Genomic DNA, 13,337 nt, shown 5'->3' with positions numbered 1-13,337 from the left:
CAGAAAATCCTTCTATATATATATTCATGCGTAGCATATACAAATAAATTTAAATATTAAATAGATAATTAAATTTTGAGGTGGCATTTGCAATTTTCATTTATGAACTGTATATAAAATTTCTAGAGCGGGAAATATCATTAGCTGGCGGTATCTGCATGCGTGTAGATCATATGCACCAGGACGAGAAATCTAATTTATGCGTTCATTTGTGCAATACCGTTGAGTTGTGACCGCTGAGGTACAGCACTCACGAAGTCATATTTGTATGGAAATTCCGACACGTTGCTTTTGAGAACAGCATAATGCAAACGTAATCTCTCAAACTTCGTATGTTATGTGATTTACTTGAAGGGCGAAAGAGAGTATAATGTCGCGAAGTATATTATACATATATATATACATACTTCATATTATCATATACACACGATATAAATATTATGTAAATGATCTTCCCTTTGAAAATCAATGCACTGCAATAACATCGATGCACTCAGCGAGCTTTATCGCACATCGAATTACAATATTCAAAAAGCATGATATTCGCATATCAGTGATGACTAATAAGTTGATAATATATTGATTTCAACAATAATCGATTTTAAAATCTATTTTTAAATATTATAGATATATGTTTTTTTTAGTTATATTGTTATATAAAAAATGCGAGTATAAAAAGTATTTTAACAGCACATAAATAAATTAAAAACGAGAGAGTGGTCTTATAATTATATAGATAATTAAATCAAATTGAATACTTAAAACGCGTCGCTAGTGATATTTAAAATAGGAACGATATATTAAATTCGACCCAAACTAGTCAAAGAAAATTTTTATTTTATTTCCACAACGTTTCGACCATCTGTTTTTGGTCCTTTTTAAGTGAGAAATTTCTTAATAAAAGCGCAGTTAGTTGACACTGTTGTCATTATTAAACAATAATGTGATTATATCGGAATTTTTTAAATATTTGAAAAAAAGAAACCGCATCTTATCGTTATGATGGATCGTCAAAAACCGATATAATCACATTGTTTAATAATGACAACAGTGTCAACTAACTGCGCTTTTATTAAGAAATTTCTCACTTGAAAAGGACCAAAAACAGACGGTCGAAACGTTGTGGAAATAAAATAAAAATTTTCTTTGGCTAGTTTAGGTCGAATTTAATATATCGTTTCTATTTTATAGATAATTAATATATAAATATTAGTAAATATAAAAAATAAATATAAATTTACAAATTACATAATACAAAAATACATATATACATATATGTATACAATTTCGCGATATACTATATATATATATATATATATTCAACGTGTAATGTAATATATGTTAATATGTATTTTTATATGTGGTATCTCTCTAAGAATTATATGTTTAAATTATGTTTGCACGTTATCAAAGTGTTTGCTTAATTAACACGTCGATTTTACGCGATAAAATCTTTGTTCATAAAATAATGTTATTGTTTCGTTTTGGTTCGTCTCGCCTTTACCTCCGGAAAATTCGAACGAATCCGCATCGGGGGTGCGGGTTCGTAATAATAGAGGCGACGACCGTAGAATCATACCAGAGTCCCGCGATTTTCCCACCGACAATGGAATTTCCTGGATGACTGACGGCTCGGTCGCCAACCGATTCGCGGAGCGATCATCCGTGAATTCCCTGTTCGCTTCTTTACATTCCGCAATAACAACAGGGTTCACAGATATCAGGAATACGAGTCCTCTATGTGTGCGTGCAAATTGTATGAAACGAAAAGAAACGCGCGTGCTAAACACTAAATCTCGAAATTATATATTAATCCATACTTAGAGATTTTTAATTTAATTTAATATATTACACGTATATATATATATATATATATATATATATACGTGTAACATTTTTTTACGTAAACATTTTTTTCTACAGTCAAAAATAAAAAACTTATTTGGGGTAGGACATTAAAATGGGACACCCTGTACATATATATATATATTCATTCATTTAATTATATGAATATATATTAAGCCATACTTAGAGATTTTTAATTTAATTTAATATATTACACGTATATATATATATATATATATATATATATATATATATATATATATATATATATATATATACGTGTAATATATTAAATTAAATTAAAAATCTCTAAGTATGGATTTATATATATTCATATAATTAAATGAATGAATATATATATATGTATATGTACAGGGTGTCCCATTTTAATGTCCCACCCCAAAAAAATTTTTTATTTTTGACTGTAGAAAAAAATGTTTCAGACAAAAATTGTATGGTTTTGAGAAGGACATAAGGTGGTGCCATTAGTTTGACCTTGAATAGTTGCTTGAAGGTCACGTAAAGGTTATCTTGAAGTAAGATCTTGTCTTATAACTCAAAAAGTACTTGAGATAAAAATGTTTCATTATAGTATTTTGGAAAGCTCTCGATGTCAGCTACAAGAGTATGTAATGAAAAGTAGATGGTTCCATTTAAGAAATAATTTAAGAATAAAGAAATTTAAGAAATAAAAGAATATTTATATGTACGCGCACATACGTTTAAATACTTATTTCACAATTTATTACGGTCCTCTCTGTGCTTGGTGCCAAAAAATACGAGTAGGGTTACATACTCTTAGATTATTTCTGACAGAAAAAAATTTATTTGTTAATAAACAAAGCCCGGAAGAGTTCCGCTTAAGTAGATATTTACATCAGAAATGCTGATTAATTAATTATTTTTTAAATTAATTATGACATTTATTTACAAACAGATGTAATCAAATGTAATTAAAATATTTTGAATTGACGATTAATTTTAGAAAGATTAATTAGAGATCGTTACAATGACGATTGATATAAGCTAGATTAATCGAAGATCGCTTAATTAACGATTAATATGATCAAAGTCAATTGAAGGTTATTTAATTGACAATTGATATAAACGAAATTAATCGGAGAGCGATCGATTAAACGATTAATACAAGCTAATTTAATTGAAAGTTTTTCAATTAAACGATTAATATGAGTCAATTTTAATTAGAAGTACTTTAATGGACGATTGAAAAAAACAGATTCGATCGAAGACAATTCAATTGACAATTGATTTGAGCAGAAACAATTAAAAAGTATATAATTGACGATTAAATATAGCAAATTTAATGCGAATCTTTTCCATTAACGATTGACTTAAGAAAATCGATATAATTTCTCTATTTCCATTAATTAACTATGTGTAACGATTAATAAAATTTAAATAAATTTAATCGAAGATATTTGATTGATGATATTATAACATGACTGAATTTAAAATATTTTAAAAACTTTCAATTAAATTAGCTTGTATTAATCGTTTAATCGATCGCTCTTCGATTAATTTCGTTTATATCAATTGTCAATTAATAATAATCTTCAATTGACTTCGATCATATTAATCGTTAATTAAGCGATCTTCGATTAATCTAGCTTATATCAATCGTCATTGTAACGATCTCTAATTAATCTTTCTAAAATTAATCGTCAATTCAAAATATTTTAATTAAATGTGTTCATATCATTTGTTCAATTTTTAAAAATTTAATTGATATTTTGCCAACTCTGATATGTATATGTATATAGATATAGGAGATGAGACGCCAGTCAATTTTCAAGACTATTCAAGAGTTCTGCTATTCCAAAATAGTTTCTCATCTGGATATATATGTATATGTTGCTCTTCTAAAGAGTTCTGATAATTAAAACTATTAGAAATTTTTTACAATAATTATTTTGCCGGAAAAATGCATTTTTTCGAAATTAAAGGTGAGACGTCGGTCGATGGATATAACTTACTACTAGTTAAAGGGGACATAACAGATGATCGTATTTAAAAATGGCGAGCGGAGTAGCGCGTGCAAGTAAGACCGCTTTGCGATATTTTCTCGGAACATGTGTACCTTCGTCCAAACAAAATGCCGCCAAAGTGAAAATAGCACAATTGGAATTTAACGATTACATTCATATGGTTAGTACATGTGAATATATCATACCTTAACACTTGTTTAGATTATTTGTTAATCGAGGTTATGTTTCTCTTGTCTATTATATAGTATTACAAAAAGTACGACTTTATTTATGCCAATGATCCAAACAAGCTCTGCAAAACTGGTGATGTAATTTTGATCAAAGAATTACCAAGCAAATTAACACGTCTGATTACGCACGAAGTATGTATGCTATGTTACGCAACAATTTTTAATTATTTTCATAGTAATGGAGTTTCTAGAGGAAGATTACACATTAAATTAGAATTTCATGTTATATACATTTTTGGGTATTTATAATAGAATTATATTGCAGGTTATCGATGTGATATATCCTCTAGGTGATATAACAGATCCAGTTACAGGAAAGAAAGTTGTCGCAAGTCAATATAGGTACATGGACTGTTAAATGTTTTAGAAAGAGATAAATCTGCAGTGTTATTTATAAATTAGAGTGAAAAGTCATATTTTAATTTAATCTTTTGTAAATTTAGGGAGGATATGGAGGAAAGAATCAACATGTATGGTAAAAAACACTCAGCTTTTAATTATTCAAAAGCACCAAGAAGAGGAAGGCTGGAAGGTGTAAGAGATTTTACTCATAAGAAAATGTATTTGAAATACTATGATGATCCTAATGAACCACAACCAGATACAGTATACTAAAAAAATACTTGTATAGCTCAAAAAAATTATTAATAAATTATAAATATTCAACAGAAATTGTGTATGTATGTATGTATATTATTGTGCAAAAACTCAATTACAGATTTTTATTTTTCAATTTTTTTCTAATACATGTTAAGATTTTGATAAAAAAGGTTATTTATGATTATCAATAATTAGTGTGATAATTCTTTAAAAATATTAAAGAAAATAAGTTTTATTCCCTAATATTTTTTGGTACAATAAAATTGTATTGCATGTTCTTTATGCATGAGGAAATATCTCACAAATATGTTCAAATACATTATTTACAATGCTATGACAGTTGTCATTTACATAAATCACTTTTTTCGAAGAATAAAATTATTTATTCTCATCTCTGAAATTGATTCTTGCCTGTTGTGTAATATAGACTGATATCATGTACATACTTATTTGTACACATGTACATTTCCATGCACATTTGTATAGATTTGTATGTATAATTTGAAAGTTTAAAACATATGAATTATTCAACATAGAGAGAATCTTTCCATTTTTTTATATTTTTGTTTTATATATAGATTAGTCATTTTAACTTACTTTCTTCAAATATTTAATATTTTTATATCTTGCTCTGATTACATCAGAGTACACAAATAATTTATTATTATCATAACATTTATTATTATCAATAACCCTGCTTCAACTATCGAACTTGAAATGTATAAATAACACAAGATAACCTGAGTGAAAGAGAATCATCCAATAATCAGAATACTAATATTCAAACTTATCACTCAGAAAGAAACTCTCTTTCAAGTGCAGCACCCAATGCATTCCATTCTCGATCATCTTCATTATCTCCTTCCAGGTCATCTATTGAATCCTGTGAATTGTCACCAAAATCTAAATCATCAGGTAAATCTTGTCCTCTTCTAAACAATGTAACAGGATCATCATCGTCGTCGTCGTCATCATCATCGTCGACATCATCATCGTCGTCATCATTATTATCTTCATCATTATCATTATCACTGTCATATATTTCATCTTTATCTTCTGAAGAACTTTTATCAGAGTTGCCATTGTAAATCTTTCTCTTCTTTCTTCTTGACATTTGCGATTCACCTGCAAAAAAAGACATCGTTTAATTTTATGAGAATAAAACCACACTCGAAAGATATATATTATTTGCATAGAGTGTATATATTTACATTATGTGTATAATGTTTTTTTAGATAGAATTCTGTCAACGGATAATATAGAATGTCTTTACCATTTAGAGAATCCTCAGAGTCAGAACTTAGATAATGTTTTTTCGTTCCAAATTCTTCCGCGTCATCCGCATCTTCAAAAACCATATCTTGTTCTTCCATGTCCTCATTTACTTCCTTATCCATAAACTCGATTTCCTCCTGAGTGAATGACATTAATGGATTGATAGAATTAGCGAAGGAATTTGCATTATCGCTTTCTAGGTCTTCGACACGGTCAGGGCTACTGCAATGTGGCGGTGGTACTCTGGATCCGCGGGCCTACGATACTTCATGTTTATTATTAATGTTGAGACATATTATATATATTTGAAGTAGCAATCTTCAAAAATACAAAGGTGCTTAAATGATTTAAATCAACATTGTAAAATTACGGTATCTATACCTGTGAAGTGAGAGGAAATAGACGTTCATCTACATGTTCCCAGCGTTCCGCGCACGTCCACAACCATTCTGGATTTACAATTTTTATATTTGCGTCTTTTCTGGCTGTGTTCGCTTTAGCTGTACCCTTTCTAATAGCAACTAAATGCGAGGTTTTTTCCGTCAAATCCTGATAAAATATTATCGTTGTTTATAGAAATACAGTAAGAGATGAAAAATAAAACGAATATGATCAAGTTTTTTACCTGAGTCACTTCCGCCCCAAATGCTCTCGCGACTTTATATACGCGGCTTTGGTGAAGCTTTTGATGAGTGGGTATCAAACCACTGAAAGTTAAACACAATCCTTTCAGCACTTGAGAACGTACCCGCGGAATTATATCTCGGAGAGATTTTCGACCATTCCCTTGATCTAATGTAGCGTAAAATTCAGTATGAATTCTCCGAAGAATATCTTCCAAGTATAATAGGTAATCATCGTCATCTTCGTCTATTATATTACTTTCCTGTTTTGATGCTTCTTGCTTATTATCCATTTCTGTTTCTGTAGGTAATGCAGCTTCTTTATTTATCTTATCATCCTCTTTTTCAATATTAGACTGAATATTGGAATCTGCATTTTCTTCAATATTCACTTTAGCATTTCCGTTCTTTGTTTCTTTATCTTCAAATTTTTCATCTTGTTCATTTTTTTCATTATTTATTTTTTCTACTGGTGAAGTATCTGATGACAACTGTCCGACTTCACTTAATGATTCAGACACTCCATTCTTGTTGTCCCTATTTTGCAACTCATTTACATCTGATTCATTTATATTTGTAGGATCAGATGGATGCGAAGTGTCACCTTTTTCCAATCCCGGTGGTGCGTTAATATCGCCGGTGTGACGGAAAAAGTGATAAGGTTTAACCTGAACCAGATTTCCACATCCTTGCCATACATCTTCCCTATCATCTATGATACATACTAAATCGTCACCACATGGAAATAAAGCTCTAGAATAAATAAAACACAATAGGAGAAACTCTATGCCTATAAATTTAATATTAGACACAACAAAAAAATATTTAAAAGAGAATAATTTACAAACTTACTTGAGATTTGCAGTTTTTGATGCTGGATCAAAACATTCATCTCTAGAAAGTATCCTGTGAGAGAATAGAACCCCGTCTTTATCTAGTAATGATGCAACAGTATGTGCATAAATCCTTGCTCCAAAGGTGCAAATATGTAATTCGTACAAACGACTCATCTCTGAGAGAAAATGTCGAGTGTTTGGTCTTAATCTGGTATGATACCATGGGGAGTTTGGTCCATATAATTGAAAATGGAAAACATCCTGAAAAAAAACAAATACAATGTATTTAATTTGCAACAACATTTTTAGAGGTTTGTATCAATATAATAAAATATTCATTTACTTTCAAATTAGGTGGAATATTATCATTTGTGGTATGAACTATTGTCTGATCGAGATCCACAAGTAGGACTAATTTTCGATCCTTCAAAAGACGCTGCTCATCTTCTTTCCCAATTTTCTCAGCTAACTCAGGACATACTTTCAGCTCTGGTATGCTGTGTACCATAGGCACACTGGCTTGCGATATTCCAGCTGTATTTCCATCTTTCCCAGTTTCATGCACCCTCAAATCTGCTCCACATTCTGCACACAAGTCTATCATCACAGTAGGATGTGTACACCCTTCCAATAGAGCTATCTCTTCCCTGGAACACTAACAGACTATGCAGATATCGCAAAATGCAAGTATAGGTATTTATATTTTGAATTAATAAGAAAATATTTGTTTATAAAAAAATATTTATCATATTTATTAAATCCTTATTTGAAAGAACAGTGACTTAAAGGGTAAATTATGTCAAATATATCTTTTATTTCAAAATATTTAGATATACGACGAATTTGATAAATTTTGGAGCGCAAAGTGACAGGTATACGTATCATACCCAGGTTGGATGATGTCACCCTCCTTGGCGAGGATTTGCTTAACGCGGCCGAAATTTGTGGCTCGTAGCTTCCTCTCGGGTTCCTTGGCATCCTCGTTCTCGACGCCCGGCGTTGTATTTTGATACAACAACAGTACTCTGCCCGCCGCGACCATTGTGTCTAAACGTACTCGCCACTTCAATATTTTCCCAGGCGGACCGTCCGATGGGAACGTAACCTTTATTATCGCCATAATCGCGCACTCACGCTCATCCGGAATACGATAACAAACGTTATCCGCGTCCCGGAAGAGACGACGAAACTGTGCTTCCCTTTATAACCTCCGCGAAAACTTCACTTGGGTTTTTGCGCGGGAGACAGGAACGCAGCGTAACGTAAACACGATCGACGTTCGCGTCCGCATCGATCCGAGCACGAAGTTTACGCACGATCGTGAAAACGAGGAAAAAATAGACGCGTGTGCTCCGAACGTGATTGGCAGACGTCTATTTTGGCGATTGCGTGGACTAAAAAATCGCACTGAATCAGCTGTCAAAAATATACTACCCGACTTGACGAACGTTCGGCCGATTAATCAGCTGTATTTATAATTTATACTCTTTCATTCATGTATTATACATATATATGATATATGTATGACATATTGATAATAAAAAAAAGAAAGAAAAATGACACAAAGAAATGATCTCTTATATATGTATATAATTCATGGGCAAATCGTAGGCTGTCAGTTGCCGATCATATATATATAAAGTAATCCATGCCATGTTTTTTGGCGCGCTCGTGAAGTTTATAGTTTATATGTTTATAACCGCTGTCAAACCCTTTTGCTCGCGATTAACGAGTGTATTGGAGAAAAAAAAAGAGATTCCAGTGCCTAATAATCATAATTGGACTAAATTAGTTGAAGACACATTAAATATTTACAAAAAAAACTTGCCCGCGTTGGAAAAGCAAGATTTGACGTAAAAAATAGCACAATTAGGCGTTCTTCGATGCATTTTCCGTCTTATTTATTGGTTTTGTTGTTTAGTGGATAATTTTCTGCATTCTTTTATAAAATGCATCACGCCGGAGAAAATCCTAGACCTAGCAACGTAATGTACACACCGCGGACACCGCAAATGCGTCAACGACAACGATTTAATTTAAGTACTATGCCAGTCAACGAAGAGAATGTTATGGGATTGGAAGGTATATACGTTATATTTTACATTTGAAAAAAGTGATTTAAAATTGATTATACAGTTAGTAAAATTGCGATTTAACGTCGCAAAAATTTCTCTGAACTTTGACAATTAATCACCAAAATATTTTCTCGTTTCAATGTATGAATTTTTTGTACTTGTGCATGTTATCACATTTATTTATATATTTAAATACTATAATTTTGTAAATGTTAAAAATAAATAAACTTTACAGGTTTAATTCGCAAAACATGGAATATTTATGCTGTATCTGCTTTATTTGATTTTCAACAAGATGATATTTATCTTAAATTGTATGCGAAAAAGCTGAGAGAAGAAATTGCAAGCACTTTGTCACGTGAAAATGTAACTTACGATGCAAAGTTTTCTATAATGGAAGATGTTGTACCTACACCAAATCATGAAAATCATCCAGCAATTAAGGTTAATAGAAAAACATTAGTTAATATTTTCTGTTTTATATAATGACATTTTTATTACATGTATTACTCAAATATAGTTGAGGAATAACAAGATTTGTGAATTTTTTAGATTGAAGTTCTAGCCAAAATTAGCGATCAGGAGAAAGAGAGAGAGAAATCTCTTTATCAAGGAATATTGTTATCCTGGAGAATAACAACAGAGGCTGAACCAAATATAGAAAATCAAATAAGATTACCTCTTTTGTTATGCAGTGGTACTAATACTTGTATAGCTGCAGTCCATGATACAATTAGTCGTATGTTTGACTGTTTGATAATTGCATTATCAACAAAAGAATATGATTTAAGTTGGCTTGTTCCTATTATAATTATGACTAATAAAGAGGAGCCTGTAGTTTCTGGTGAAGTTAAAATGATGTATACAGTACAATTACCAGTAACAGATACTATTACAGTTAAATTTCAAAGTGCAGATCTAAGGAAGATATTATTAGCGTATGTATATATAGTATTAATATAATTAATTGTACAAAAACATCTAGAAGATTATTTGTAATATATATCACATATACATATATTTTAAATATTTATTAATTTGCAGAATTATCACAAATCAAGATAATGATGATAATATAATCCTTGACCGTAGTCACATAGAATTATTTTTTGAAGTCTTACATAAGCAAATGTTAATGTGTGGAGGTTTGGAATTAGGATTATGTACACTACATAGGATTGATCTGCCAGGAATAACCATAACGGAGAACAAAGTAAGTTTTACATATATAGTTTTTCCCTCTTCTTTCATATTTAAATAATTCTATTTTCTTAAAATATATACATACATTAATGATGCAATACTTATTTATATAGTTTATATCTTTTTTGTTTTTAGATGAAATTAGTCAATATAGAAATTATGAATAATGTATTATCGTATTTAAATGAAAAAGCTTTGGATATCTTTCATACAGTGCATATTGATATATGAATTTTCTCACTGTGCATTGAATACTTACATTCCTCTTATTAGCAAAAAGGAAAAAAGATATTTTTAACAAAAGACGATTTATCTATGGTTATTAATTTATGTTAAAATACTTTATTATAGAATAAAAAATTTTGATATATATATATATATACATTATCCATGTTTTAATAAAAACAAAGAGATGAGATTATTTTCATATTCATATTTCGTCCTTCCATCTTAAGCAATATATTCTATCTCCATCTGCAAAATTAAAAAAAGGAATATTATAAAAAACAAATAAAATCAATATACATATTACATAACTAATGATAAAAACTCACAAAATTGTTAACAATTCTTTTTTTGTTATTCTTCTTTGCATTCACAGTTTGCATAAAATGTTCAAAATTTATATAGTCATTTGGTTTCTCGTCAAGTGGTGAAGGTACAAATATACCAAACACTTCAGGTAACATATAAGGTTTTAACCATGTTACAAGTGGAGTACATCCAAAATTGTAATGTGCATTGCAATGATAAAACAAGAACCCATCTATGCAATTTATTTCAAATTTAAGATTCGTTAATGCTGTACTTAAATCTGATGTGCACTTAGTGTTGTATAGAGGTAAAATAGCATATTTATTTGTATCAGGATCACATTCTTTAAATTGTTGTGTCTCACAGATTTTGCTATTGATCCAAAATAACCTGCATTCGGCCTAAAATTTATTTAATAAATTTTTATTAATAAGGCAATTGACATAATTCTAAAATATACAAACAGTATGTCTATATACCTCACAGTTTGTGAATGGTAATTTACCCCAGTACAATACGTCCAATATATAATAGGTTTGTTGGTCCTTTATCCATATGCAATCTACAACAGCAGATTGATGCATATCTGCAACAGGATTTCCCCCTGGAAGTGCTGAATTGAAAGTATCACATAGCACACCTTTCCTAGAATATGCTTTTGTTGTCCCCTAATTCAAATTAGAATTATTCTATATTTGAAAGATTTATGTTACATGAATATAAGTAGATAAAGATCAATACCCTTCCTGAAACTATTCTCGTTCGTTTTCCTTTAGGACATGGAACCATAATCCAGTTCTCAGTAAAATCTTGTGGTACATCGAACATCCATTCTGACAACATCATTCGATTTTTTTTATATTTTTGTGAATATTTATGTTGTGAAGAACATTCTTCCACATCTTCAGTTTCTAATTCAGAGAAATATAAATCTTGAAGTATACCACGTGCAGCATCAAAAGCTTCTTGTCTGTGCCTATAAATAAAAAAAAAATATATATATATCTAAATACAGAAACTGATAAAAGTTTAAGTGTAATTATAAAGTGCATTAATCGTAACAATTGTTAATCAATTAAAATACAAAAAACATTGAATACTCCAATTTAATTTGGATTTTTTAATGATTGAAAAGATTAAATTGCATTGATCTTTGCCTCATTCCATATTGCAAAATATTATACATACTTTTTTTGATATTCTAACAATATTTTACGTCTTTCTTCTTGATTTGAATCCTTGTCAAATTCCAGTCTAAAATTATCTTTCTTAACCCGATTTTTATAAAATGATCGACGTTCAGTCTCTCTTGTTTCAGAATTGAGATCGTTATCTAATACTACTGTTGCCATTTTACAGTCTGTTATAATAAATAAAATAGAATTAGACAATTTATTTCGACAGCAGAAATGAAAAAATGTAACGCAAATTTCTATTTATATATTTTTAGGAAAAATTATACTTTGTTCTAGAAAATTAGTAGAAAAAAATGTAAATTTATAATAATTTAGAATGTTATTTTTCGGTAAACTTGATAAAATTGCTTTACAAGTTGATTAGAAGTGAAAATAGTTAATAAATTTAATTATACATTTTACAACCGACCACGTGTTATTCGTCAATATCAATATACAACATAATTAAAATTTACACAATATATATTTGATGTCTTCTTGTTGTAAAATGATTTTTAAATTATTATATTAGTATCATTGTATCATTTATGCAATATTTATTTTTTTACATAACTTTTATTTGCATCTCTTTCAATATACTGAGATCATACCTTACCTTGTTCTATTTTTTCGACTTTGATTAAATAAGATTCAATAATATAATACAATAGTAAACAGATTGAGTCAAGTACACGAGATCCAAATTTAAGACACGTGTGATAATATGTCTTCTAAATATGTTCTTTTCTGTCGTCTAACCCAGTCGCAGGTACATACATACAACTTTCGGTTATCAGCTGATAGCATTTCTGTTTATACAAAGAACGAGGAATAGATTATGCCAGAGAGGAACAAGAGAGTGGCCACCGGTAAAAATGAAAGATTCTGATTGGTTGATTCCTTTAGGCAAAAGCCTGTGCTCCTATCCTAAGATT

General features: G+C 29.8%; 4 protein-coding genes across 5 annotated transcripts; 2 read left to right on the top strand and 2 right to left on the bottom strand.

The window, feature by feature from the left end:
* Positions 1-3,795: 3,795 nt before the first annotated feature.
* mRpS17 (mitochondrial ribosomal protein S17) lies at positions 3,796-4,753 on the top strand. The gene is made up of 4 exons (XM_029300748.2): positions 3,796-4,011; positions 4,097-4,213; positions 4,347-4,423; positions 4,525-4,753. Exons 1-4 carry the CDS (start codon positions 3,880-3,882, stop codon positions 4,694-4,696), a joined length of 498 nt encoding a protein of 165 aa, XP_029156581.1. The 5' UTR covers positions 3,796-3,879; the 3' UTR covers positions 4,697-4,753.
* A 142-nt stretch (positions 4,754-4,895) lies between these two features.
* Fcp1 (RNA polymerase II subunit A C-terminal domain phosphatase Fcp1) lies at positions 4,896-8,890 on the bottom strand. Of its 2 annotated transcripts, none has more exons than XM_029300779.2 (7): positions 8,303-8,890; positions 7,759-8,062; positions 7,432-7,676; positions 6,582-7,332; positions 6,338-6,505; positions 5,955-6,213; positions 4,896-5,806 (listed from the first exon to the last, which is right to left on the bottom strand). In XM_029300779.2, the coding sequence occupies exons 1-7, from the start codon at positions 8,533-8,535 to the stop codon at positions 5,472-5,474; spliced, it is 2,295 nt and encodes a 764-aa protein (XP_029156612.2). In that variant the 5' UTR covers positions 8,536-8,890; the 3' UTR covers positions 4,896-5,471. The 2 variants fall into 2 exon arrangements, with proteins under 2 accessions (XP_029156612.2, XP_085336305.1); XM_085480179.1 differs by having other exon boundaries at positions 7,759-8,070; positions 8,303-8,369.
* Positions 8,891-9,009: 119 nt separating this feature from the next.
* LOC114929232 (uncharacterized) lies at positions 9,010-11,114 on the top strand. The gene is made up of 5 exons (XM_029300709.2): positions 9,010-9,497; positions 9,726-9,934; positions 10,043-10,428; positions 10,535-10,703; positions 10,829-11,114. Exons 1-5 carry the CDS (start codon positions 9,365-9,367, stop codon positions 10,922-10,924), a joined length of 993 nt encoding a protein of 330 aa, XP_029156542.1. The 5' UTR covers positions 9,010-9,364; the 3' UTR covers positions 10,925-11,114.
* Positions 10,612-13,078, bottom strand: Snup (snurportin-1). The gene is made up of 6 exons (XM_085480180.1): positions 13,019-13,078; positions 12,416-12,587; positions 11,969-12,203; positions 11,707-11,895; positions 11,248-11,628; positions 10,612-11,167 (listed from the first exon to the last, which is right to left on the bottom strand). The coding sequence occupies exons 2-6, from the start codon at positions 12,577-12,579 to the stop codon at positions 11,144-11,146; spliced, it is 993 nt and encodes a 330-aa protein (XP_085336306.1). The 5' UTR covers positions 12,580-12,587; positions 13,019-13,078; the 3' UTR covers positions 10,612-11,143.
* Positions 13,079-13,337: the final 259 nt, after the last annotated feature.

Source organism: Nylanderia fulva, unplaced genomic scaffold (assembly GCF_048542155.1).
Source record: "Nylanderia fulva isolate GAGA-0341 unplaced genomic scaffold, ASM4854215v1 Scaffold14, whole genome shotgun sequence".
NCBI lineage: Eukaryota > Metazoa > Arthropoda > Insecta > Hymenoptera > Formicidae > Nylanderia > Nylanderia fulva.
The sequence above is the reverse complement of the archived record's forward strand: the minus strand, read 5'-3'. Positions and strand labels throughout refer to the sequence as shown.

Excerpts from the sequence above, each read along its gene's own strand:
- Fcp1 (XM_029300779.2), bottom strand. The coding sequence starts at position 8,535 with ATGGCGATAATAAAGGTTACGTTCCCATCGGACGGTCCGCCTGGGAAA. Across the intron at positions 6,214-6,337 it reads TATTTCCTCTCACTTCACAG|GCCCGCGGATCCAGAGTACC; the intron begins GTATAGATACCG and ends GAAGTATCGTAG. Across the intron at positions 5,807-5,954 it reads CTCTGAGGATTCTCTAAATG|GTGAATCGCAAATGTCAAGA; the intron begins GTAAAGACATTC and ends CTTTTTTTGCAG.
- mRpS17 (XM_029300748.2), top strand. The coding sequence starts at position 3,880 with ATGGCGAGCGGAGTAGCGCGTGCAAGTAAGACCGCTTTGCGATATTTT. Across the intron at positions 4,214-4,346 it reads CACGTCTGATTACGCACGAA|GTTATCGATGTGATATATCC; the intron begins GTATGTATGCTA and ends ATTATATTGCAG. Across the intron at positions 4,424-4,524 it reads GTTGTCGCAAGTCAATATAG|GGAGGATATGGAGGAAAGAA; the intron begins GTACATGGACTG and ends TTGTAAATTTAG.
- Snup (XM_085480180.1), bottom strand. The coding sequence starts at position 12,579 with ATGGCAACAGTAGTATTAGATAACGATCTCAATTCTGAAACAAGAGAG. Across the intron at positions 12,204-12,415 it reads TTGTTAGAATATCAAAAAAA|GCACAGACAAGAAGCTTTTG; the intron begins GTATGTATAATA and ends TTTTATTTATAG. Across the intron at positions 11,629-11,706 it reads TACCATTCACAAACTGTGAG|GCCGAATGCAGGTTATTTTG; the intron begins GTATATAGACAT and ends AATAAATTTTAG.
- LOC114929232 (XM_029300709.2), top strand. The coding sequence starts at position 9,365 with ATGCATCACGCCGGAGAAAATCCTAGACCTAGCAACGTAATGTACACA. Across the intron at positions 9,498-9,725 it reads GAATGTTATGGGATTGGAAG|GTTTAATTCGCAAAACATGG; the intron begins GTATATACGTTA and ends TAAACTTTACAG. Across the intron at positions 9,935-10,042 it reads AAAATCATCCAGCAATTAAG|ATTGAAGTTCTAGCCAAAAT; the intron begins GTTAATAGAAAA and ends TGAATTTTTTAG.